A 25,161-nucleotide genomic window follows, 5' to 3' on the forward strand; every position below is an offset into this window, starting at 1 on the left:
TGTGAACACTTGAGATGCAGCCCTAAGATCCAGATACGGCAAACTTTAGAAATTTTATGAAATTGTGAGCAATGGGTATGTGATAGTAAGGAACTTTTGAGATCCAGTGTTACCATAAAACAATTGTCTGGAAGCAGTGCAAGCACTGACTGAAGGGTCAGTCTTGAATTTTGCAACTTTTACATAAAGGTTGAAAAAAGACATGTAATGCATGGAGCGCAGTGATTATGCTCCAATACTCCAAAAAAGACAAACCAGTTAAGTGACAGAGTGGCACGTTACCCAACCTTTGCAACTGTTAAACAGTCCAGGCCAAAGTTAAGGTCAGCTCTATCTCCAGGCAATAAAATCCACCAGTATTCACCAGCAAATTATAGCATCAGAAATAAAAGATTTGTTTCTGTCCACTGTCCATACTGGCAATGTGTCCCCAACTTCCACAAATAAACTTTGCTGCTAGAATAACAGGATGTGTTAGCATCTGTTTTTCTGAAGCACATGAACTCTGAAACTCAAATGTATGTCATTATTTAGTGACTTCAAACCTTGGTGGTTTATCTGAAAATGACAGATTTTATGATGAACAAACCAAAAATGTGAAACAATAATCTGGATGTTCTGTGAAAATCTGGACTGTTGAGAGTCATAGTGTAAATGTAACAGACTACATTGCACTACCTTTCTGACAACATCTGCAAAGTTTTCTCCTCAAAGCAGCAAACTGTATACAAAATACCAAGAAAAAGTTGCAAACTCCAAATGGAAAACACCAATTTAATGAAGAATAAAATAGGGTAAAATCTCTAGTTAGTGCTTTCATCTCACTTTAACTACACAGAGACTTCTTGCCTATGCTGAAAGTTACCCCAATGCTCCCAACTAGTAATTGTAGATGTGACCCTTTACAAGCAGATCTTTTAGAATCTCAGATAGTAGAACCTTTTCCACTTCAAAATGTGATGACTGGGGAGCACTGCATCTGAGAAGATGGATTAGTAAGGCTATCAATTTCATTAAGTGGTAGCCAGTCAATTTACACTTCCTGGGAGAGTTATGGTATGCAGCAAATTCAGAAATAGTTATCACAGACGTTTATGTGGCATATGCAAGGTCATCAGTCATTTGTCCATCTTCTTTGTGGTAGTGCTGAGCTACTAGATCACCTGACCTCCACCAGGAGTTGTACAGTTTACAGTAGGCCCCTAGCCCTTTCCCCCAGAACATGAAATCTGCCCAATGTTTGCTTCATTCTGTTCCATGTAGATGCTCCTTTCATAACCTGAGTTTGCTCCTAAACCTAAATGACTGTCAGCACAGACCAATGTATTGCTTCTGTGGCAGTGGGACAGCTCAACTTGAAAACATTATACAGTTTTGTTGCTGTCTTCTAGCTGCTGAACTGTTTACTCTCAGAAGTCATGTAAGGAAACATCTGTGAAGTGTTACTTGGGATACAAATATAAATGAAATGCACAATGTAATCTGTTTTGATATATGAAGACTCCATATGACACAACTAAAAGAATTATCATAGTTGTTCGTAGCTGCTCCCTGTTTGCTGGCAATGGATGCTGCTTATTCATTATTTATTTTATTTGATTTTGTTATTCTATTTTATTTTATTTATTATTTGTTAACCAGGGTAGAACACTGATCCAGCTGAAGTATTTTCAAACTCAACCAACATATACAATACCTGTGAGTACAAACAACAAACATTAGCACCAGAAACACTGAAATTAAAAAAAGAAGTTAAAACCGCAAACAATCTACTGGAATTATGGCAAACACGGTAATACAATTTCAGATTTTAGTGCTTTCATTCTTTATTCTATGTTAGAACTTCATCAGAAATGTGTATAAAAAAACACAAAGTAAATTTAAAAACCCAGTTTGAGGTCATACGACTTGTTCTTGCAAATCAGAACAAAAAAAATCAGTTTATGAATGAACACTATGACAGTGTTACTGTCAGGGGGATTCAGGATGAAAGGAGCTGGAGATAATACCAGGGTTTGTTCTCTGTTCTGAATTGAAACTTGGATTTGTTCACCCATGGTGGTAGCCAAAGTGTATAATCTATGAACACGTTTTATCAATAGGGAAAAAAAGATGTGAACGATGCACTAGCGAAGCTTGCAATTTCTTGTGTGAATTTTAAGAAGTTTAACTTCTTTGCTTTAGATAAAGTGGATTTGGATAACTTTATAGGAAATCACAATGTTTTATTAGAATGTCATGAAGCCGAATGGCAAATATGGCTAGCAGCTGACAAAAAACAGGTTTACACAAATACATTAATTTAAAATGTTTTTTTGGTTGCACAGAGGTTATAATATAACAACTTTCTTTTAACTTTAGTGGACTTGTTTATTGAATGAATTTACTTGTTATTTTTATGGAACATTTATGTACATTTTAAATGGATTTTTTATTCATTAATCAATGGTGGATGTTTACTGATCTTGTTGACCATATGACTTTAAGGAACTGTTCATTCATAAATTGATTTTTTGTTCTGATTTGCCAGAACAAGTAATATGACCTCAAAATGGGTTTTTAAACTTACTTTGTGGTTTTCTACACACGTTTCTGATGAGGTTCTAGCATAGAATAAAGAACAAAAGTGCTAAAATATGAAATTACATTCCTGTATTTGCCATTATTCCAGTAGATTGTTTGTGGTTTTAAGAGTTTGAATTTCGATGCTGCAATTTGGGTTTGGTCATAAAAAAGAAGTTATGTACTTACTATAATGCTCCATCTGTGTTGTTCATTTTCATTCTATCCTCAACTGTTGGGGTACCCCAAATAGTTTCCACTGTTGACTCCTAGTGTCTCTGGCCTTTGTATCTGGAATTAATTCAAATTGCAAACAGAATTTCACACAAGATAAAAATTTTGCATAGGCACTATTAAAAGAATATGTTATTTACTCCATGGAGTACCATGGAATTTAAACCTATCACCATCTTAGGGGTGCAATGCAAAGCAACCACCCACTGCATTCTTGCTACATAGAAAATAGATAAAACCTTAAGGAAAATTGCCTCATTACCTGTAACAGAAGGTTTTACAGACAATCTCTTCAGAGATGCATCATTACTTATTGCTATTTTGTTTATGCACTTCATGTCAGTGCACTTAACTCTTTAGATGGTCCCCTCATTCACGCATCCATTTGTTTAGTCATTCATTCATTTCCCTCATTCATTTATTCATTCTCAGCAATACTTCTCCTGTTGCTGCAGAATTTAACATTTACTTGATTCCTTGGCTTAGTATCTTGCAACACTCTTGTGCAGCAAAGCTCTTGTAAAGGTTTTTCAACATGACTCTTTAACATGAAGATGCCACCACATTTTGATATAATCTTATTATGCTACTTACTGTTATGGTGAGTCACTAACTCCATCCTTAATCTTCCCATCTTCCTTGTATATGCTACAAAAAAGTCATGGTTGAAGAGAAGAAGTGAAGACCCATCCCTTTTGAATAGTACAGAACAATAGTACAACAAACACACCATCACTGATGCTGCTAGATATTCTACGCAAAACAGTTGGACTTGCTATAGTCTTGTTTTGCAAACATATTCAAAACACAGGACTTCAGCTAACACAAAAACTAAAAGAAACAAGTTTATTCAAATGGTGTATGTGATCTTGATGGTGAATGTCAAGCATAAAAGCACAATGACTTGAAAAGCTTGTCACAAATGTACTTCTAATATAGTTTCCTTTCATAGCATACAGTTCTGAAGAGATCTTCTAGAAAGTACCGTATAAAGCTTCTAGTATATATGAAGTTTTTCATCAAAAAATCAATTAAAAATAAAGTAACAGATCTGTGATTTATTTATATATGTATATATTTATATAATCAGTTGTTATTCAATATTAAGAAAATCTTTAAATGAAAACCAGTTGTAAATATTCTCTCTGCCCAAGACTGTATATACATTTTGCATACAAGTGAATCAAATTTTCTGAAATACTAAAAACATCTCTCTCTCTATACATATATATATCATACATACATATATATATTTATATAAGAACTTTTTAAATTTAAAACGTAGCAATAAAATGTGTGTTGTAAACATTGATTTAGCCATCAACCAAATGAAAAACAGAACTCTTAAGGAGATGACTTCTCTTGTTCTTTTGGTATACGTTGCATGATCCAGCTTCCAATTTCCTTGAACACAGCATTAATAATTTCTGGAAGATCTTTGTGGAGAGCATGATAGGCACCTTCATAGATCTGAAATGTAAACAGAATATTAAAAATATCTAAAAAATGAATTCAGTTCTTAAGACATGACTGCTCATAAAATAATGTTTTAAATTGCTTAGCTAATTTATTAAAATCAGTTTTTTTCCCATCAGATATTGTCCACAAATATTCAGAACACTGGTTTCCAATCCAGATTGTTAGATTCTATACAGGTCAGAATCTTTCACAGTCTGACAATATGGCATGATGTGTGTGTGTGTGTGTGTGTGTGTGTGTGTGTGTGTGTGTGTGTGTGTGTGTGTGTGTGTGTGCGTGTGTGTGTGTGTGTGTGTGTGCGTGTGTGTGCGTGTGTGTGTGTGTGTGTGTGCGTGTGTGTGTGTGTGTGTGTGTGTGTGTGTGTGTGTGTGTGTGTGTGTGTGTGTGTGTATCGGATGTGTGTGTGTGTGTGTGTGTGTGTGTGTGTGTGTGTGTGTGTGTGTGTGTGTGTGTGTGTGTGTATACATGGCTGTGAGGGTGAACAAATTCATGACTGTGTTTGAGTGGGGGGGTGTTTGATGTAGGGTGTGTGTGTGTGTGTGTGTGTGTGTGTGTGTGTGTGTGTGTGTGTGTGTGTGTGTGTGTGGGGGGGGGGGGTAATGCTACTCAATGCTAGAAGTCTATACCTCAAGATGCACTCTCTCAAGGCTCTCCTAAAAATGGAGAACACTGATATCTGTGCAGTAACTGAAACCTGGCTCAAAGCTCCAGAGAGCAGCCCTGCAATACCAGGCTACAACTCATACCACACTTTTCGACCACCAAACCAGGACCGAAACACTAAAGGTGGAGGAGTGTCCATATTCACCAAAGATATTCACATCTCCAGGCTGGTTGCCCAACACAATGCATCTGAAATTCTACAGGTGCAACTAACACTAGGTAAGACTGCAATACAAATTGTAGCTTGCTACAGATCCCCCACCATGCCCCAAGATTCTCACTACACCTTTCTAAACATATTGGAAAATATTAATATACAACCAAACACCCTAATACTGGGTGATTTCAACTACCCTACCATTAACTGGGAAAACTCCTGTAACAACACCTTTGCTTACCAGTTCTTGGAATTCATAAATTCCAAAGCCCTAGAACAACTAATTCATAGTCCCACCAGGGGTTTCAATATTCTAGATCTGGTCATTACCAACATGGGAGATCGATGCTCCACACCAGTGGTCACCCCCTCATTGGTCCGATCAGACCATAAGCTAACCACCCTTGACATCCACATCCCACCGCCACCCCCCTTTAAGGAAACTTCCGTAAAAAACTTCTCCAAAGTCAACTTCATGCTTCTTAAGTCAGAAGTAACAAACTTCATGACACCCATGCAGATGGGAACTGGAAGTTCAACTGCTGAATCCTACACTAAGGTGCTGTACGAGCACATTCACTCGTGAATGGACTGAGCCATCCCAAATAGAACCAAGATGCTGTCCTCTAAAAAAAGGAAGCCAATCTGGGGGTCCCCTGTCGTAAACAAGTTGTACAACAGAAGGAAGAAACTGTTGCAGAAAAGTGGAAGAACCCAGAATTCAAAAAACTCCCTCACCAGCCTCAGTAGAAAGCTGAGATCATAGGTTCATAGGTAGGGACTAGGATATTGGCCCTAGGGCCTATATAAGCCTAGCCAAATGGTACCCTGGCTTTTGCCACCCAAGAAAATTATTTTCCTGTGCCCCTGTCAAGCAGAGCCACAGAAGTGATCCCTGGGGTGAATTTCCTATCTCCCAACCAACCATCAAGATTTTTCTTGAAGAGTGCTAATGAGCAGCTCTGTTTGATATAGATAGGTAGTTTGTTCCCGAGTATGGGAAGTCTTTGGGACAGGAATCTATCCCTCCAGCATGCTCTGTTTATTGTGGTGACAAGGTTTAGGTCCATAGAGCATGTAGCTCGGAGAGACTGGGATTTCTTTAAGTGGAGCATGTCCAGCAGCTCTGGGTTTGATATAGCTTTGTATGTTAGACAGAGATCGCCTCTGAGTAGGTGATATTCGACAGAGTAAAGCTGAAGTTTTTTTAGACGGTCTGCGTAGGGCATCTGTTTGAGGCCAGTAATCCTCTTTGTGAGGTATTTCTGCGGCTTTTCCAGTTGTTGTAGATGTCTTGTGAGGTACATACCAAAAGGAACATTGTGCTCTATAATGGGTCTAATGGTAGAGGGGAACAAAGACTTCTTTTTTTCCTGGATGAGAAACCTTTTGTGATGAGGTGTGCCACGTAGAAGGATTTATTAACTACTGTGGCAATGTGATTATCAAAGGAGAGACTACTGTCCACCTGTGTCCCAAGGTCTCATATCACACTTTCGGTATTAAGTAGACTACCACCTATGTGGTAGTTCATGGGTACAGAATTTTTACCAAAAGGGATGACAATGCACTTTTTGGCACTGAGATTGAGGCCATGACTTTGACACCAGGCATCTGTCTCAGTGAGGCTCTTTTGTAGGATGTCCACATCGTTAGGAGTTTTGATTATGGCTCCTACTTTGCAGTCATCTGCGAACTTTGTTAGCCAAAGACCTTCTGTGTTAGCCTGTACTTCAGAGAAGTAGATACCAAACAGCAGAGGACCCAGGACTGAAACCTGAATCCCTCATAAAATCTTCCAAAGCTAGTTACGAAAACAAAATTGCCAAAGATAACAAAGACAACCACAAGGCATTCTATAGCTATGTCAAGAATTTAAATGGCAATACTCAGATCTGCTCTGAGCTAGAGCAGAATGGCACTAGATATACTGATCCCAAGGATATTGATAATATCCTGGCAGACAGATTCAGTGCCAACTTCACCCTGCTCTCAACTCCTAAAGGGCCCATCTCAATACCAAAAGAATGCCAAATTCAGGTAATCACAGCCACTCAGGTAAGAAACCGCACTCTCCAAGAATATTATTATCATGGAACTTATAAACAAAGACATTGGCAACCTTCAAACACTGGACCCCACCCTGTTTGGGTTCGTGAAGGGCCGATCTTGTCTCCTGAACCTGATCAACTTCTTTGAATCAGTCTCCAGAGCTATGGACAAGGGTAAGGTGGTTCACACAGCTTACTTCAACCTTGCCAAGGGTTTCGACACTATCCCCCACTCTGGAATCATAGATAAACTTATGAAGCTGGGCATTAATCCCTACATTACTCAATGGGTTGCAAACTGGCTTACTGACAGAACACACACTGTAAAAGTAGCTGGCTCCAAATCCAGCTCCAGACAAGTGACAAGTAGTGTACCACAGGGTTCTGTCCTGGGACCACTCTTGTTTGGCATCAACTTCTCTGAAGTACAGGCCAACATTAAGGGACTCTGGCTTACAAAGTTTGCAGATGACTGCAAGCTGGGAGCCATTACTGAATCCCCAAATTATGTGGATATACTACAAGAGGGCCTTACCAAAACAGATGCCTGGTGCCATAGCCATGGGCTCAAGCTAAACGCCAAAAAATGTATAGTTGTACCCTTTGGGAAAAACCACATACCTGTGAACTACCACATAGGTGGCAGTACACAAAACACCAAAAGTGTGGTAAGAGACCTAGGGACACAGGTGGACAGTGGTCTCACCTTTGATAACCACATAGCCACAATAGTTAGAAAATCCTTCTATGTGGCACACCTCATCACTAAGGGAGTTTCATCCAGGAAAAAGGAGGTCATTGTCCCTCTGCACTCATCCCTCATTAGACCGATTATAGAATACAATGCCCCTTTTCATATGTACCTAACAAGTCATCTGCAACAACTAGAAAGGCCACAGAAATACCTCACAAAAAGAATCACAGGCATAAAGCAGATGCCTTATGCTGACCATCTAAAGAAACTCCAGCTATACTCGGTTGCAGATCTCCTACTCAAAGGTGATCTCTGCCTAACATACAAGGCCATGTCAAACCCAGAGTTGTTGGACATACTACACTTAAAGAAATCCCAATCCCTCCGAGCCACACGCTCCAGGATCTTAACCTTTTCATCATGATGAATAGAAAATGCTGAAGGGATAGGTTCCTGACCCAGACACTCCCCATACTCTGGAATAGGCTGCCCATACATGTCAGGCAGAGCACCTCACTGGCCCTCTTCAAGAGGAACCTTGACAATTGGATGAGAGATAGGAAATTCACCCTGGGGATCACATCAGTAGACCTGCTAGACAGAGGTCCAGGAAAGTAAATATTTGTGGGAAGCAATAGCCAGGGAATCGTTATGGCTAAGCTTGTATAGGCCCTAGGGCTGATAGCCTAGTACCTACCTATGAATCAATGAACCCATGAACCTATGAACAAGGAGCAATTTCTGCAATAATGGGGTGGGAGTGGGAGACTCTAGACACAAAGGACAGTCTTTCATATTACTTCTAATCCACTTGAAATGGTAGTAGAAATCAGGTTCTGCTGATCAAAATATGGACACAAAAGCATGAAACTCTAATCCCAGGCATTACTGATTGATTGTAATGGTTGATGACATACACTGGCAGTACCAAGACTTCCAAACACAGCCTGAGAGGAGCAGTAGATGGCACCAGGAAGTCTTTTTAGATGTTACTCTACTCTTCTTAAAAAGTTAATAGAACAACAGGTCTTAATATTCAGAAGCATTTGCTGAACAATAAGAAGAATGCAACTCCAATGTCTAGTATTACTGAACGACTGTAATCACCTGTGACTTACAAGGGGCAGTGACAAACTGGGGACATTCTGTAAACTCAGGGACAGGAAAGACACATGACATTTTGTCCATGTGTGTGTGTTTGTGGGGGAGGTGAATGAAGCGCCTGTGCTAACACAATGCAATGGCTGGCAGTGCTGATTATGGCAAGGGAAGCACTTGTGGTAATCACTGAGCAATTTGGAGGCATACAGATTAGCTGATAATGAAGTTTTCTTCCTCATTTGAGCTAATGTGTCTCTGAATTACTGGTTTCTACGATTGCACTAACGTGCTCTTTTAGCTCCAGCCTTACCACTTCTGTCTGTGCCAGTTTCTGTCCTGGCCACCCTCCTTTATATTGTTTCACAGCCATTGTTGATGCATCTTTTGGCATGAAGGAAGGATTAGGTATTAAGACATCTTTTCATTATGGAATATGGCATAAGGTAGTTTCTACACAGCAGCTGCTTGTAAATCAAAAATGAGTCTCCCTGAAAAACAATTTCCAAGAAAGACATTATATCACTGTTGTGTCCGCTGGTTAAAATGAAGGTAAAAGCTTTGCCATAATGAAGTTCAAATCTCATGGGGTAAAATATGTGTCCTTGTAATTCTTACACTGACATACCTTTAAGGAAGGTGTTAGATTTGCTGCAAAGAGAGGATAGATCAGAACCTGGAACAAACAGAAACTGCACATATGTGAACCTTGATATATTAGAGCATTTTCTCTTAAACCTTCAGAACATTTCTTGCCACTATAGCTTATTGTTGATAGAAGTCTGGCAGCACAACTGGATCTCTGTTTTGTTGAGTTAGAAACAAAATGTTACTAGGAAGGTTACTGAAATAGAAGGAGTCAGAGATTTATTGTAATTTACTGTAACTCTTGGGGACTGCATAGTGAAACTGTTAGACTAATGTACAGCATTGAGAGTTCCTTTGACTAGGCCACTGTGAGACAATTGCCCAGATAAATAATGATGGCTAGGTTTTGCTTCCTGGGGTATGTAAATACTGGAGGTAAACATTTAATAAATTATGTGGGAGCTGTGGGTAGACAAAATAGCAGGTCTGAAAATTAAAAATGATATGGTCTGTCCAAAAGTTGAAATGATTTCTGTGAGATGGCTTAATGGAATGTGCAAGTACATGTATTCCATATCCAGCGTATCGGTCTACTTAACCTGCAGCTATAAAAGGTAGGAATGATTTCAGAATCACCATTCTGAATGGTTTTGTGTTTATAAATTTCTTCATCTTGATAAGTCTTTAAGAATTGTTCTCTTTGGGAACTGTGAATAATCTAGAATAGAAGTATTGGACTGTTTACTTGGCAGGCACAAGCTAAATTGCTTTCTTTGTTAGAACAGGAGCATTAATTGAACAGCCTAGTTAATTTGATATGCTGGTGTTTGTATAATTAAATGCATCTGTAGCTTCTCCTGGAACTCTGTAGAATAATTCTGGCCAAATGCTTGAAGTATCCATTTGTTTGTGGGGTTGTAGTTCATAAGATTGAATGCTCCAAAGACTGAATGTTCATTTTTGTTGTTTTTTTTTTCTGGCTGTCATGCTACTGCTATGTGTCAGAGATCATGGTATAGCAGGGCTGGGAATTTACCCTTTCCCCACTGTTGCATGATCTCAGAATTGGTATATATAATTATCAAAGGGAGTGGCGCGTACTGTGATGCTCCTGCATAAAATACTTTTTTTCATTTTTTTTCTTTGAGATTCGATCTAAAAGATCAGTCTTTTTTGGTCAGCTCTCTTGAGCATTTCCTGTTTCATTAGGTAATCATCTGTGGTTATTCTTTAGCCTTTTTAATTTCTCCCTTTTTTTAATTTCTCCAAGTCTTCTAGGTTTCTAATACCATGATGGGAATGGACCCCATTCCTAAGTCAACGTATGATTAAAGGTAATGAAATTAGTATTGTTTCAGTCTTTGATGCTAGCCAGAAATGGTCTTTGTAGCACCCACAGTGTGCCTAGTAATGGCTCCTTCTCCAATTCATATGCAGTTACATGTATCAGTAACATATACGTATGATTGTAAATTCTTTTTTATAAGGCCCATTGCTCCTACTATTGGAACTATCTGTTATCCTTCTTTCACATTGCCCTCATTTCTGCCTGCAAATCCTGATATTTTATGACACTGTGTCTCTCTATACGTAAGACACTCTAGTCACTGGATATAGCAATTTCAATGATCAATGCCACTCTTTGTCTTCTTTTCATGGACTACTGCATCTGTTTTTCTTGCATCTATTTTTTGAACTGTTGGCAATGGGTGATCCCATGCAATATAAACTTCTTCATTTTCTACAGTGCTTTGTGGCTCATGTTTCCAATACTTCTCAGCTACTTCAGTACCATAATGTCTGCACAATCCCCAGTGCAACAGTCTTGTCACATTATTATGCCTTTCAGTATACAGTCCTTCTACCATTAGTATATCACAAACAGCAACATAATGTGCAACTGTTTCTAATTCTATTTTACAAAACCTACATTTGTCTGTTTCTCCCACATGTTAAATGGAGTTTGTAAACTAATGTGTTCGTAGTCCTCTGTCTTGGGCCACTAATATCAACCTTTCATCTTTTGGATTACATTCCTCTCTCCTTAACTATTCCTGCATTTGATCTTGATCAACATGAGGTTGTTCCAAGAGTTTTCTATACTTGCAGCTATATTTATGCATTTTCCACATTTCTTGCCTTCTCATCTGATTCTTCACCTTATATTCTTTCTTTTGTTTTTTTGGCACATTCAATTTCTGCCTGACCTTTGTCTACTTCTGGTTTGGTTTACATTCCCACTTGATGCCAATATGCTTCTGCTAAACTAAGCATGGAAGTCACCTTAGACTTATTCTTCTCATATTTTGAGCATTTCCTGTTTCATTAGGCAATCATCTGTGGTTATTCTTCAGCTTTTTTAATTTCTCAAAGTTTTTTAGGTTTCTAATACCATGATGGGAATGGACCCCATTCCTAAGTCAAAGTATGATTAAAGTTCATGAAATTAGTACTGTTTCAGTCTTCCAGAAGTGTTCTTCGCAGCACCCGCAATGTGCCTAATAATGGCTCCTTCTCCAATTCATATGAAGTTACATGTATCAGTAACATATCTAAGTACGACTGTAAATTCTTTTTTTATAAGACCCATTGCTCCTACTACTATTGGAACTGTCTGGGCATCCTTCTTCCACAGTGCCCTCGTTTCTGCTTGCAAATCCTGGTATTTTATGAGATTGTGTATGTCTATATATAAGACAATAGAGTCACTGGGTGTAGCGGTTTCAATGGTCAATGCCACTTTTGTCTTCTTTTCATGGACTACTACATCTGGTTTTGTCTCATCTATTTTTGAACCTTTGGCAATTGGTGATTCCATGTGATATAAACTTCACCATTTTCTACAATGCTTTGTGGCTCATGTTTTCAGTTTTTCAGTTACCTTAATATTATAATGTTTGCACAGTCCCCAGTGCAACAGTCTTGTCACATTATTATGGCTTTCAGTATACGGTCCTTCTGCTACAAGATGTGCAACTGTTTCCAATTCTGTTTTACAAAACCTACATTTGTCTCTTTCTCTCACATGTTAAATGGACTTTATAAACTAACATGTTCATAGTTCTCTGTCTTGGGCCACCAATATTAACCTTTCATCTTTTGGTTTAAATTCCCCTCTCCTTAACCATTACTGGATTCGATTCTGATCAACATGAAGTTGTCCCAACAGTTTTCTATACTTGCAGCTATATTTATGCATTTTTCACATTTCTTGTCTTCTCATCTGATCCTTCACCTTAAATTCTTTCTTGTGTTTTTTGGCACATTCAGTTGCTGCCAGATTTTTATCTACTTCTGGTTTGGTTTCCATTCCTGCTTGATGTCGATATGCTTCTGCTAAACTAAGCAGGGAAGTCAACTTAGACTTATTCTCATGTTCCAAAACTTTCACTACTTTTGGGTCTTGTGAGGTCAGCAAATATTTATGCAGTCTCATGACTGCATAACTATACATGTGATGAATTTCAAGGAGGCCCATACCTCCTTCAGAACAGGGAATATATAGTCATGGTATGCAATGAGTTTTAGAAATAAGTTGATGAGCATGAAGTATTTCTTCTGTTTTCCTGTCCAACCTATCTAACACCTTTTGGGGCCAGTCAGTCACTCCAAAACTGTAAGTTAGGACAGGAAGAGCAAATTGGTTTATAGCTTGGACTTTGTTCCTAGATGCACATGCTGTTTTCAGTAATAATTTAGTTTTCTAAAATATTCTGAAGTTTTACTCAAATTTGTTCATGTTTTACTGCTGATCCTACATCAGTTCCCAAATATTTATACATCCTCCTCTTGCTCAAGTTTTTTATATCACATTCTTGTCCCAAACTAATGTTTTCTTGGTGCTTAAGCTTTCCTGCTTTAAAGGTTGCTTTTGCAAATTTATCAAGCCCAAATTACATTCTTATATCATCTGAAAAAGTTAAGACCAGTTGCAGTGGTGCTTTCAGTTCTTCATCTGATGAACTATACAATTTTAAATCATCTACAAAAAGAAGATGAGACGTTATTACACTTTGTTGTTTTCTGGAAGCCAAATTGTATCCATGACCTTATCTGTTAAGGAGACAGCTTAATGGGTTAAGGGCAAGATAAAAGAGCAGCAGTGACAGAGTCACCATGGAATATTTCCCTTTGAATTTTTATCCCTGGAATAATAATTTGTCATTTACCATGGCTTAACTACAAAGTGATTTACCACAGTTTCATGGTCGTGTAATGTAATCGATCAGTGCGGGGTGTATCTTATACATTTTTAGCACTCTTTTATCCACGAATGTGGGATACTTTCAAATACTTTTTTCTATCCATACCACACTTAGATTCTTCTTTTCACAGTTCTCCATTATGGCTTTATTTAACAACAAATGATCCTCTGTTTCATATGACTTTCTTTGATTACCCTTTTGTTGTATTGCTATGATTGAGTTTTCTTCTAAATGACTATAAACTCCTTCTACATCAATTCCATGTATAGTTTATACACAGTCGGAAGGCAAGTTATTGGTCTATAGTTTTTAGAGGTCTATATTAATTCCACGAAAGATGTGTGCATCGAATATGTCTTCCGTGAACAACAACCAGCTGAGAATCACTTCATTGAACCGTGGAATTTTTCCCACAGTTCGCAAACACTTGCCCACCAGCCATTCAGAACACACAACAAACTAAATCAAATCCATCAAAGTGGGGGAGGCTGTGCCCTCCACCCCCCCTAACTATATATACCAACTCTGAGATTGCACTACAGTGGGGAAAAGGGCAAAGATTAGGTGATGGCCAAGTGTTTGTGAACCATGGGAAAAATTCCATGTTTCAATGAAGTGATTTTCGGTGGTTGTTGTTCGCCCCTATTCTATGAACATGTCTTTCGCGGAATTAATATAGACCCAATTTTAGGATAGCTTGCAGGTTCACTCAAGTAGGAGTATTGTTTTTCTTGTTAACCAGGCTGGTGTCTGTTCGGGGTGCGTATATAAATAGTTCTTACTCATGGCTAAATCTGCATGTAAAGATGTTAACACTTTTAGCTAGAAGTTAGGTATTGCATCTGGGTCTGGGGTTTTCCAGTTAGGAGCTTTTCTTAGCTTTGTTTCAATCTCTCTGGCTGTTACTTCATCCCATTTCATATCTTGTATATTTAAGCTTCTTATTCTTTCTTTTACTTCTTCTATCCATTTAGCATCTTTGTTATGTTCCACAGGATCTTCATAGATCTTCTTCTTCTTCTTTTGGCTGCTTCCATTAGGGGTCGCCACAGCAGATAACTGTTTCCATTTCTTCCTGTCCTCTGCATCTTGCTCTGTCACACCAACCACCTGCATGTCCTCTCTCACCACATCCATAAACCTTATCGCCTTCCTCTTTTCCTGTTACCTGGCAGCTTCATCCTTAGCATCTTTTTCCAAATATACTCTGCATCCCTCCTCAACACACGTCCAAATCAATGTAATCTAGCCTCTCTGGCTTTATCTCCAAACTTTCCAACCTGGGCTAACCCTCTAATATACTTGTTCCTAATCCTGTTATCCCTTGTCACACCCAGTGCAAATCTTAACATCTTTAACTCTGCCACGTCCAGCTCTGACTCCTGCCTTTTTGTCAATGCCACTGTCTCCAACCCATATAACATAGCCGGTCTCACTACCCTCTTGTAGATCTTTCCTTTCACTCTTACTGGTACTCGTCTGTCACAAATCACTCCTGACACTCTTCTCCACCCACTCCATCTTGCCTGTACTATCTTCTTCTCCTCTCATCCATACTCACCATTACTCTGAACTGTTGATCCCAAGTATTTAAACTCATCCACCTTTGCCACCTCTACTCCCTGCATCCTCACCATTCCTCTATCCTCCCTCTCATTCACACACACATATTCTGTCTTAGTTCTGCTGATCTTCATTCCTCTTCTCTCTAGAGCATATCTCCACCTCTCCAGGGTCTCCTCCACCTGTTCCCACTACAGATCACAATGTCATCTGCATACATCATAGTCCATGGGGACTCCTATCTGATCTCGTCTGTCAACCTGTCCATCACCATTGCAATTAAGAAAGGGCTCAGAGATGATCCTTGATGTAATCCCACCTCCACCTTAAACACATCCGTCACTCCCACCTCAGACCTCACCGTTGTCACACTGCCCTCGTATATATCTTGTACCACTCTTACATACTTCTCTGACACTACTGACTTCCTCATACAATACCACAACTCCTCTCTAGCCACCCTGTCATATGCTTTCTCGAAGTCCACAAAGACACAATGCAACTCCTTCTGTACTTCTCCATCAAAACTCTCAGAGCAAACATCTCATCTGTAGTGCTCTTTCCTGGCATGAAACCATACTGCTGATCACTAATCATCACCTCCTTTCTTAACCTAGCTTACACTACTCTTTCCTGGCATGAAACCATACTGCTGATCACTAATCATTACGTCCCTTCTTAACCTAGCTTCCACTACTCTTTCTCGTAACTTCATGCTGTGACTGATCAATTTAATCCCTCTGTAGTTACTACAGCTCTGCACATCACCCTTATTCTTAAAAATCAGTACCAAAACACTTTTTCTCCATTCCATAGGCATCCTCTCACTTTCCAAGATTTCATTAAACAATCTAGTTAAAAACTCCACTGCCATTTCACCTAAACACCTCCATGCTTCCACAGGTATGTCATCTGGACCAACAGCCTTTCCATTCTTCATCCTCTTCATAGCTATCCTTACTTCCTCCTTGCTAATCCACTGCACTTCATGATTCACTATCTGCACATCATCCAACCTTCTCTCCCTCTCATTCTCTTCATTCATCAGCCCCTCAAAATTCTCTTTCCATTTGCTCAACACACTCTCCTCACTTGCGAGTATGTTTCCCTCATTATCCTTTATCACCCTTACCTGCTGCACATCTTTACTAGCTCGGTCCCTTTGTCTAGCCAATCAGTGCAGGTCCTTTTCTCCCGCCTTAGTGTCCAACCTTTCATACGACTCTTCATACACCTTATCCTTAGCGTTTGCCACATCTCTCTTTGCCATGCATCTCATCTCCTTATACTTCTGTCTACTTTCTTCATCTCTCTGACAATCCCACTTCTTCTTCACCAACCTCTTTCTCTGTATACTCTCCTGTACTTCGTCATTCCACCACCAGGTCTCCTTGTCCTCCTTCCTCTTTCCAGATGACACACCAAGCACCTTTGTAGCCATCTCCCTTACTAGCTCTGCTGCTCAGCTATTCGGTAACTCTTCACTGCCACCCAGTGCCTGTCTTAACTCTTCCCTGAACTCCACCTCAAAATTACCCTTTTTAAATTTCCACCATTCGATCCTTCGTGCTGCCCTCACACTCCTCCTCCTCTTCTTGATCACCAGTGTCATCCTACAAACCACCATCCTATGCTGCCTAGCTACACTTTCCTCTGCCACCACTTTACAGTCCCCAATCTCCTTCAGACTAGCCCTTCTACATAAGATATAATCCACCTGTGTGCATCTTCCTCCACGTTTGTATGTCACCCTATGCTCCTCCTCTCCAAAATGTATCTATTTCATCTTTTTTTGGTGATGTTTCAATTCCTTTTGCCTTGTTTCCCAATTCTCTATAAAACTTTTCTGGGTCATCAATAAATTGCTTATTTTTTACTTTTCCTTTACATTTATCTGCATATCATCTAAGTTTTTCTGCCTGTGCTGATACATTTAGTTTATTATTTGTGATAGTACACAATAGATCCTGATCTGTTCTGATACTGCACATTGCATTTATCACGTCTATCTTTCTGAGTATTTTTGTTGATCACTTCTTGTCTTAAATGCTTTGTAGTTTTCTCTGTTCAGTACTTCCATAATGGCATTTGATTTCTCCCCTTCCTTTCCCTTACTACCCCGTGTTTTTGTGGAAAGACTTTATCTGTTATTACTTCAGCTGCACAGTAATATATCCTATTTACTTCTGTTATATCACAGGAATCTCTATGGACAGTCCTAATTGCTGTGTTCATTTGTTTTATCAAACTTCTAACTTTCTGGATTTTATTGACTTTCTGTAGTCTGTTTCTTTCATTGATCTTAATATCTGTCCATTTCTATTAAATCAGGCAACTCTTCTCTTAGATCATTTTCTTCTAAACTGAGGGCACACTCTTTGTTCTCCATTTCCTGTGAGCATTCTAGGAAGTTTCAGAGCACCTTCCTGTGCCACATTCTCTTCAGTTTCATCCTGTGTCATCCATTGCTCTTTCATATGGGAGCTCACTGGCCTATCACTCCACAACATTGAGTGCGTCAGAATTGCCACAGTTTACTGATCCTTCTCTCACTGTGCAACTCCAACTGAATGTTTGTACTAGTTTCCTATTAAAGGCTCCAAAGTATCTTCATATGGCAACTGATCAGATGTTTCCTACTCCACTGGTTTCTCCTTAATTTGGAGATCCATTGCTCTATACTGCTGTGGTGTTATCTGAGTTAGATTTTCTACACTACATCCTTCAGCTTGCAGGTAATCAATAACCTCAGTTTCTTTTTCTTTCACTTTTCCATCACTAATCTTCTTTTCTGCTTTTCTTCTTTGTTTTTGTATTTTTTGTATTGTAAAATCTTTCATCCCTAGATGCCTTTGTCTGTATTTCCCTTTTTAGTATCAAAGATCTTCTTGTAAAATTTAAATAAAAAATACATAAAGAGTAGCATGAGCAACTTGTACAGATTAAAATCTGACATAAAAAGGGAATTGTGGTAATTGATGATAATAATTGAGTTATTAATTGAGGATACTCAGGTTAAGATAATTTCAAAGGAATAAGACCGGCCATCAGCCTTTACAGGGAGTAACAGCTGTGGACAAGGTAGGTAATCACAGGTGTTATGGTTTACTTTTACAGGGATTCTCCCCAAATGTGATCCACTTCATCAACAATAGTGGTGCAACAATCATATAGCACTGCTACTGTCTATGCTTGAGGGCATTTTCCACATGCTTTGCAAAGCAACAGAAATCTGCACAGATCATGGTCGTGGTGGAGTGGGTAATGCTCACAGATGGAACATATCCTGCCAAGGATACTGTATGTCTGAATAGTGTACCAAAGCAAAGGAACTCCTTCTTGACACTCTGTATATCTGACCTTAGATCTATGCATGAGGAGGACATAATGCTACTTAAGGGACGCATGACTGTGAAAATCTTCAGACCTTTCTTGATCCAGACATACACTGAGGCTTGCTAGAAAGAGGATATTCTGAGTGAAAAAGAAGAAAGAGAAGAATAGAGTAAGTGATTTCACCTTGGTTAAAGGAAAATGAAGGAGAATAAGCGGGGTTGGAGGGAGGGTTCATTTACTGCAACAGTGATTTATTCAAACATCTACTGTTATGCTAAGTTCTAACACAACTGTGTTCTTCATTAGATCATTGTTGCCGGAATGCTGACAGATGGGATGATCTCCAAAACCTGAGGAAGATTGGGAGCGGGTAAGAAATATAAAACTGGAACCCAGCAACCCTTGAAGTATGGCTATGGCAAATCCCATTGTTGCTCTAGAGAAATGTAATATTTAGTAAAGGTGTAGATGGAAGACCAAGAAGCTGACTCTAACACAGATCTTGAGTCATGCCCTTTGAAAAAAAGCATATGAAGAAACCACAACCCTTGTAGAATGAGCTTTAATATGACATTGGAGACATTTCCATAGACAGAATAAAATATCAAGAGAAATCTATATGGAAATGTTCTGTTTGGATACTGGAAAATCTTGCTTTTTTCCTTCAAATGAAAGAAACAATTTATCTGATGTCTCCCCTCTTTAGACTTGTCCAAGTAAACTCTTAGTTGTCTTTGTTCATCTGGTAAATGAGGTATCCTTTCTCCCTTAATCTGAAGTTTGGAAAACTGAAGGAAGGTGAAAGGAATGATTCAGAGGCATCTTAGTAACTGCTGTGGCATAAAGCAAGGGTTAGTTCTAACGGTTACCTGAAAATCAAAAAAGGGTGGAATAGACATGAGGGATTATAACTCAGAAATCCTCTTAACAGATCTTAAATCATTACAGCCTGGTGATGCCTCCAGGCGCTGTTGCAGTTACATCCTACTGATGCCACTAAGTGTCTTATATAACCATTTCATAGGCATACTAATAATGCTAAAACTATGGTACATACACACTATTGAAAGATTTAATCTTAAAGCTTACATGAGGACACTGTAACTGCAATGATATTTGACCTCTGTCAAGTGCTGCTAAAGAGAAATTAGTTATTCTTTTTATACCATTTATTCATATTAGCATAATTTTAATATTTTTCTAAATATCTTAACAACCAAGTAACATAGACAGAACTGCTTAGACTCATATGAAAGTGCACAGAGAGACAAAGAAAATGCAGCTGACAATATATGTGAACTGAGCGATTACTGTTACATTCTAAGTTGATCGCAAAATATTACAATATTATTATTTATAGTGTTTATTATGACTTATAAAATCCAATTTAAGATGTAGAATCTAATGAACATGACCACTGTAAAGATTTGCTTGTGCTGAATAGCTTGCCATCTACATTTCTTAAACACACCTTATGGCTCCAGAGATATAAACGTTTGAAATGTGAGGACATAACTTGATTTTCTTAAAAAACTTAGCATGCAATCATTAGACGTTAAATTACAAACCTCCAGAGCTTTACTGGAAAGAATGAATTAATGCTACAAGAAGATTTGCTTCATTTGTACAATACTTTAAGGATGCAGAAGAAGCAAGTTCAAAGGGTTAAAGTTAATTTATGAAAAACATAGCAAGAACACATTTTTTCTAGCTGGCCTGATGTGCAGGATGACTTTTAAGAACTGCTTGACCTCGCAGCAAGAACTAAGAGGTGGATTCTTTGGCAGACAAGAAGAAATGGCTGACAAATTAACTTTAATAAAGGTTGATGCCAAGCAAGAACTGAGCAACTCACAGAAGTATTTGAAGACACATAGTACCCCTACTTAATAGGGATATGTTCCTCCTTTTTGGCACCAAAAGAGAATCTTTCCATTTTGAACTATAAGATTTTCTTATTTCAGGTTCTCTAGCTATCATTATTATGTGTAGCAAATCCTCTAAATAAAGGTGCCTAAAAGGAATTAAAAGCCTACCATTCAAACTGTGAGACTGAGTAATTTTAGGTTTGGTTGAATCACAGAGCCCTTCTGCTGTGTGAGCAAGTCCATCCTGTGAAGAAATGTGTGGTGATTGTCTTTAGCTAAGTGGAAGAGAAAGGAGAACCAATGTTGTTCTGGCTAAAAGGTCAACAAAATAATTCTGGGATTGCCCTTATGAATTTTCAGGAGGAACTATTGAGTGAGAGGAAAGGGAGGACAGGCACGCACAAATTTACCTTTGCATGGTAAGGAGAAGGTGTCCATTCTCCGTGCTTTCTTGCATCAACTTTCTGACTTGACTGTTCAGCACACAGGCAAATCGATCTATGTCTGGGGTACCTCACTGATGGACAATCCAAAAGAAGACCCCCTCCATTCATGAGGGTCTGCTCTTGCCCGTGTCCTGTTTGGGTAGTCTGCCAATGTGTTCTGTTTTGTTCTGATGGAATGTAAACTGCTTAGAGAAAGTGACTGTAAATTGCATGTTCCAAATAATCAGTGCCAAGCAGTACAGATGGTAAGATTTGGTCTTCCCCATTTAAGTACCATATAATAGTGGTGTTGTCTATTAAAACTTGGACAGTTTAAGGGGATCAAAGGTGGTGGAGAGACTGGAAAGCAAAAATCAATGCTTCCACTTCTTTTTTGATTATATGCTGTCTTCTGTCCTTTTTGACAAATGTCCTAGTATATTGAATCCCCTTTGACAAGATCCCCAAGGCATGGCTGATGCATCCGTTGAGATCTTTTGCAGAGTCATGGAAATAAGAAAAAGAACTCCTGGATCTATTGTCATCTGAATGATCCATCATCAAAGTTATTTCTTCATAAAAGCCAATACAGAAATTGGGAATGACACAGGAAGTATCCGTCTTCCTTTTCAGATGGGTAGGCGGTATTGTGCCCAAACAGATTTTAGGTGACACAGACTTTTCCCCATATGCAGGCTGACAAATGGAATCAATAGTATTGTGGATAACATGTATGCCAGGGTTCTCAAAATCTCTCTGGTAGAAGAAAAAAAAGTTTGTCAGGGATAGAAAGCAATCTGTTAAGAATTGAATCTTGTCTAAAGGAAAAATTGTAGGATGTCTTAAGATGGCGATCTTGAAACATTAGAGAATGTGAGGGAAGATGACTGGACTTGTTGAAGTTGAGAATGAATCGTAGGTTCTGAAAAAGGTTAACAGTGAACTGTAAATCTCAATTAATTTGCTGTATAACAATTACCAGAATTAGGAAGTCATCCAGATAAAGAAATCTGTGGATACATTGGAGTCTGCAGAATGCAGTAGTGGGGGCTAGACTCCTTGTGAATACTCTTGGAACAGTGGAAAGCAAAATGGAAGAGCAGCAAACTGAAAGCAAATTCCTAAAGACATAGAATCTTACACTTTCCTGTGGTCTGGATGAACAGAATTATGAAGGTAAGCATACCTGAGATCCAAAATAACAAGAAAAGCTTTGAAAAAAAAATCACAGGGAAAATATTTTGTTGTGTTAGTATCTTGAATTGTTCAGCCTTCAGAAAGCTGTTCAAGGCAGAAAAATCCAGACTTTGTCTCCAGGTACTTTTTTTTCTTGGAAAGAATAAACTTGGAGCACAATTCCTTTCCTTTTTGAAGGGGGGGACAGCTTCTACTGTGCCCCTAAAAAGTCCAAAATGATAGTAGGCATCAGACAATGTTGTTTATTTGGAGGTACTTCTAGAATTGTATACTGGGAAGGAATAGAGATTCCAATGCATTGTGTACCTGTATGAATAATTTGCAAAACCCAAGTACCTTTTGTGATCGTTTTACACAAGGGAAGTCTTACAGAATGTCTGTTGGGGAGCAAGGAGGATGGCAGGCTAAGGTGGGGGATAGAAGGGGTAGTCGGAAGTTAGAAAGCTTATCTAAGTAAGGTCCTCTGTCTCATTCAAAATCAGACTTGGGCTTATCTTGCCACTTCCTTCTGGATTGTTTTTGCATTTCTACTAAAAAAGAAGTTATGTACTCACCATAACATTCCATGTGTGTTGGCCATCTCGCCTTCATTCTTAGCAGGTTGGGTTCATATCTAATCCTCGGATCCGACTCTGGCTTATACACCAGTTCGAGGTCTTTTACTAGCTTGTGGCTATCCCCTATCTCATCATGCACTAGGAGAGCTCCCCAGATCTTGTCTGCGGCTATACAAAGGAATTCCAAATAAGGATAGCTTAATACTTATTAGAGCAATCAAGAAGGTTAGAGAACACTAGTAGCCAATTGTATCAACTTGGTCTTTAAGGAGCAAAAGGCTGGGGGAAGGAAGGTGAGATGTAATACTCCAGAGAGTGACAGGTGGGCCTCCATTCAGATGTGCTGAAAGGGGTTACCAAGGAAAGATTCCTGGTTGTCCTGATTCTGCAGACCCCCTCTGCCACATGGTTGCCATCTTCCATTAGCAGTTCCCCCTCTGCCCCTGGGGGAAGAATCACCATGTGTGTCCTGGAAAACTCTCTAGGATTTTTGAAACCACATTTTCCTACTACCTTTCTGACCTATGGGGTAAGGACTGGTAGATAAGTAGGGAAAAACTGACTCCTACGGCAGAGAGAGTCTTTCCATCCTGTTCACACCTGGTTAGTGTGTCCCTGACTTTAGGCCTGAACAAGGATGGGCCATCAATTGCATCCAGGAATGTCCCCTTAAGGACATTCCTGAACCTGCTGCTCTGAGCGCTTCATCCTCTGCATAAGAAATCAGTCTCTCTCATAGAGGAGTTGACCACAGAATTTAAGGTAGAGAGCGGAAACCCCCCATCAAATGGGGCATTCACAAAGGAAGATTTAAAGGGTTCTGAAAAGTCCCACAAGTGCATCCAGGAATGTCCCCTTAAGGAAATTCCTGAACCTGCTGCTCTGAGTGCTTCATCCTCTGCATAAGAAATCAGTCTCTCTCATAGAGGAGTTGACCACAGAATTTAAGGTAGAGAGCGAAAACCTTTTCTGACACCCCTTCAGCTACTGAACCTTGAAGAGTATCTCCTAGCTCTTTCAGGAGATCTCTCTGTAACCTTGTGAAATGAGTCAGGTAATTCAGCGACCTAGGCGCAAAAGACTCTGAAGAAAAAATGTGCTTTCCATATCTGTCCATTGTGCGAGACTCCTTGTTCAGTGGATGGACGGAAGAATACTTCTCTGAAAGTTCCTTCTTGGTGGCTGCTACCACCACCATAGCATCTACTGGGACTCGCTTTGTTAGGAAATTTTTGTCCGATAGGGAGGTAATGAACTTATTTGGCCTCCGAGGAATTGGTTCCACAGAATCTGGAGACTCCCATGCCTTTCGAAAAACTAAATCCATAAGTTCGTCAAAAGTCGGAGACACTCAAGTAGAGAAAGGGTGAGATCCAAAAGCCTTCAGATACACAGACTCCTCCATTGAAGGGTTGGTGGACTTCCAGCTGCCCCTCTAAGTATTTCCAAGATGTCTCCAAAGGAGACATTGTCAGGAGGCGACCGTTTGGACCCTTTGGCATCATTGAGGTCATTATCCAAAGTGGGGAGTCTAAATGCTTCCTCTTGCATAACTTCTTCTGAGGGACCTCTTCAGAGGGGTACTCTGGAGAGATTTCGGAAGATGGGGGGGCACCCTGTGGGGCATCCTGAGGCTTAGGATCTCTGCATCCCTGTAGATGCAAGGGTACAGAGACAGACACTGGTGTCTTTGGGGGAAGAATGTCCAGGCCTGAGAGTGGAGCTGCCTGTGGAGACAGCACTCTCCTCATCACCTTGAAGGCCCCCCGCCCCTGATCTGAGGAAATCTCCGGTTCTGAGGAACTGAAGGGAATCCCTGCAACCAAGGGGGATGGCTCCAAGGCTGATGAAGGAGCCGTGCTCAGCCGAGCCAATGCCCTGAGAGGCAAGTTCGGATCCGACAACTGTCCGATCTCCCACCCCTCCCTGATCCTGACTGGAGAATGTTGGCTCCTAGACTCCCTGAGTTCTGATAGAACCAAGGATATCGGAGTGATGTTTAGATCTGATGATCCTGTGGTAGGTCTCAGTTCTGACAATTCCACCAATATCAGTTATGGACATTTCGGCTCTAAGGTCCAAGGTTGGCTTGGAGGAGGAATTGGTATGGAAGGGGGGGGTTTAATTGGCACCAAAGGCTCTCTGTGTCGGATCCGATAACAGTTTGGTGAGCGCTGTTGTACTTAACAGTCTCTGCACCACCCGATCCATGTCGTCATCAGGCAATTTCCTGAAAAATCCAGTCAAAGGGGCAGGAGATTTGGAAGGCTGATGTAATGGAGATCTCAGAGTTGGAGATACCAGTTCCAATTCAGGGGACCAGTTCCATAATTGAAATTCCACTGGCACCAAGACAGATGGAGCTGAAGTGGAAGGCCTCTCAGAACCGACAGCCTTCAGATCCAGGGAAAGGATGGCAGAGCCCTCTAACTTACATGGGCTATGCCCCAAAGAGTGAGAAAGGGAGGGGGGAACCCTCTAAGT

The 25,161-nt window shown here is 39.7% G+C and overlaps 1 protein-coding gene across 2 annotated transcripts in view; it reads right to left on the bottom strand.

The window, feature by feature from the left end:
• Nucleotides 1–3,628: 3,628 nt before the first annotated feature.
• MGLL (monoglyceride lipase) overlaps nucleotides 3,629–25,161 on the bottom strand; it is a 1,112,320-nt gene continuing 1,090,787 nt past the window's right edge. For both annotated transcript variants that reach the window (XM_044078543.1, XM_044078544.1), the window contains one exon: nucleotides 3,629–4,266. In XM_044078543.1, the coding sequence (XP_043934478.1) occupies nucleotides 4,141–4,266 (126 nt within the window). In that variant the 3' untranslated portion in view covers nucleotides 3,629–4,140. The remainder of the gene's footprint in view (nucleotides 4,267–25,161) is intronic.

This window comes from Protopterus annectens, chromosome 7.part1, assembly GCF_019279795.1.
Source record: "Protopterus annectens isolate FY-2018-M chromosome 7.part1, PAN1.0, whole genome shotgun sequence".
Taxonomy (NCBI): Eukaryota; Metazoa; Chordata; order Ceratodontiformes; family Protopteridae; genus Protopterus; species Protopterus annectens.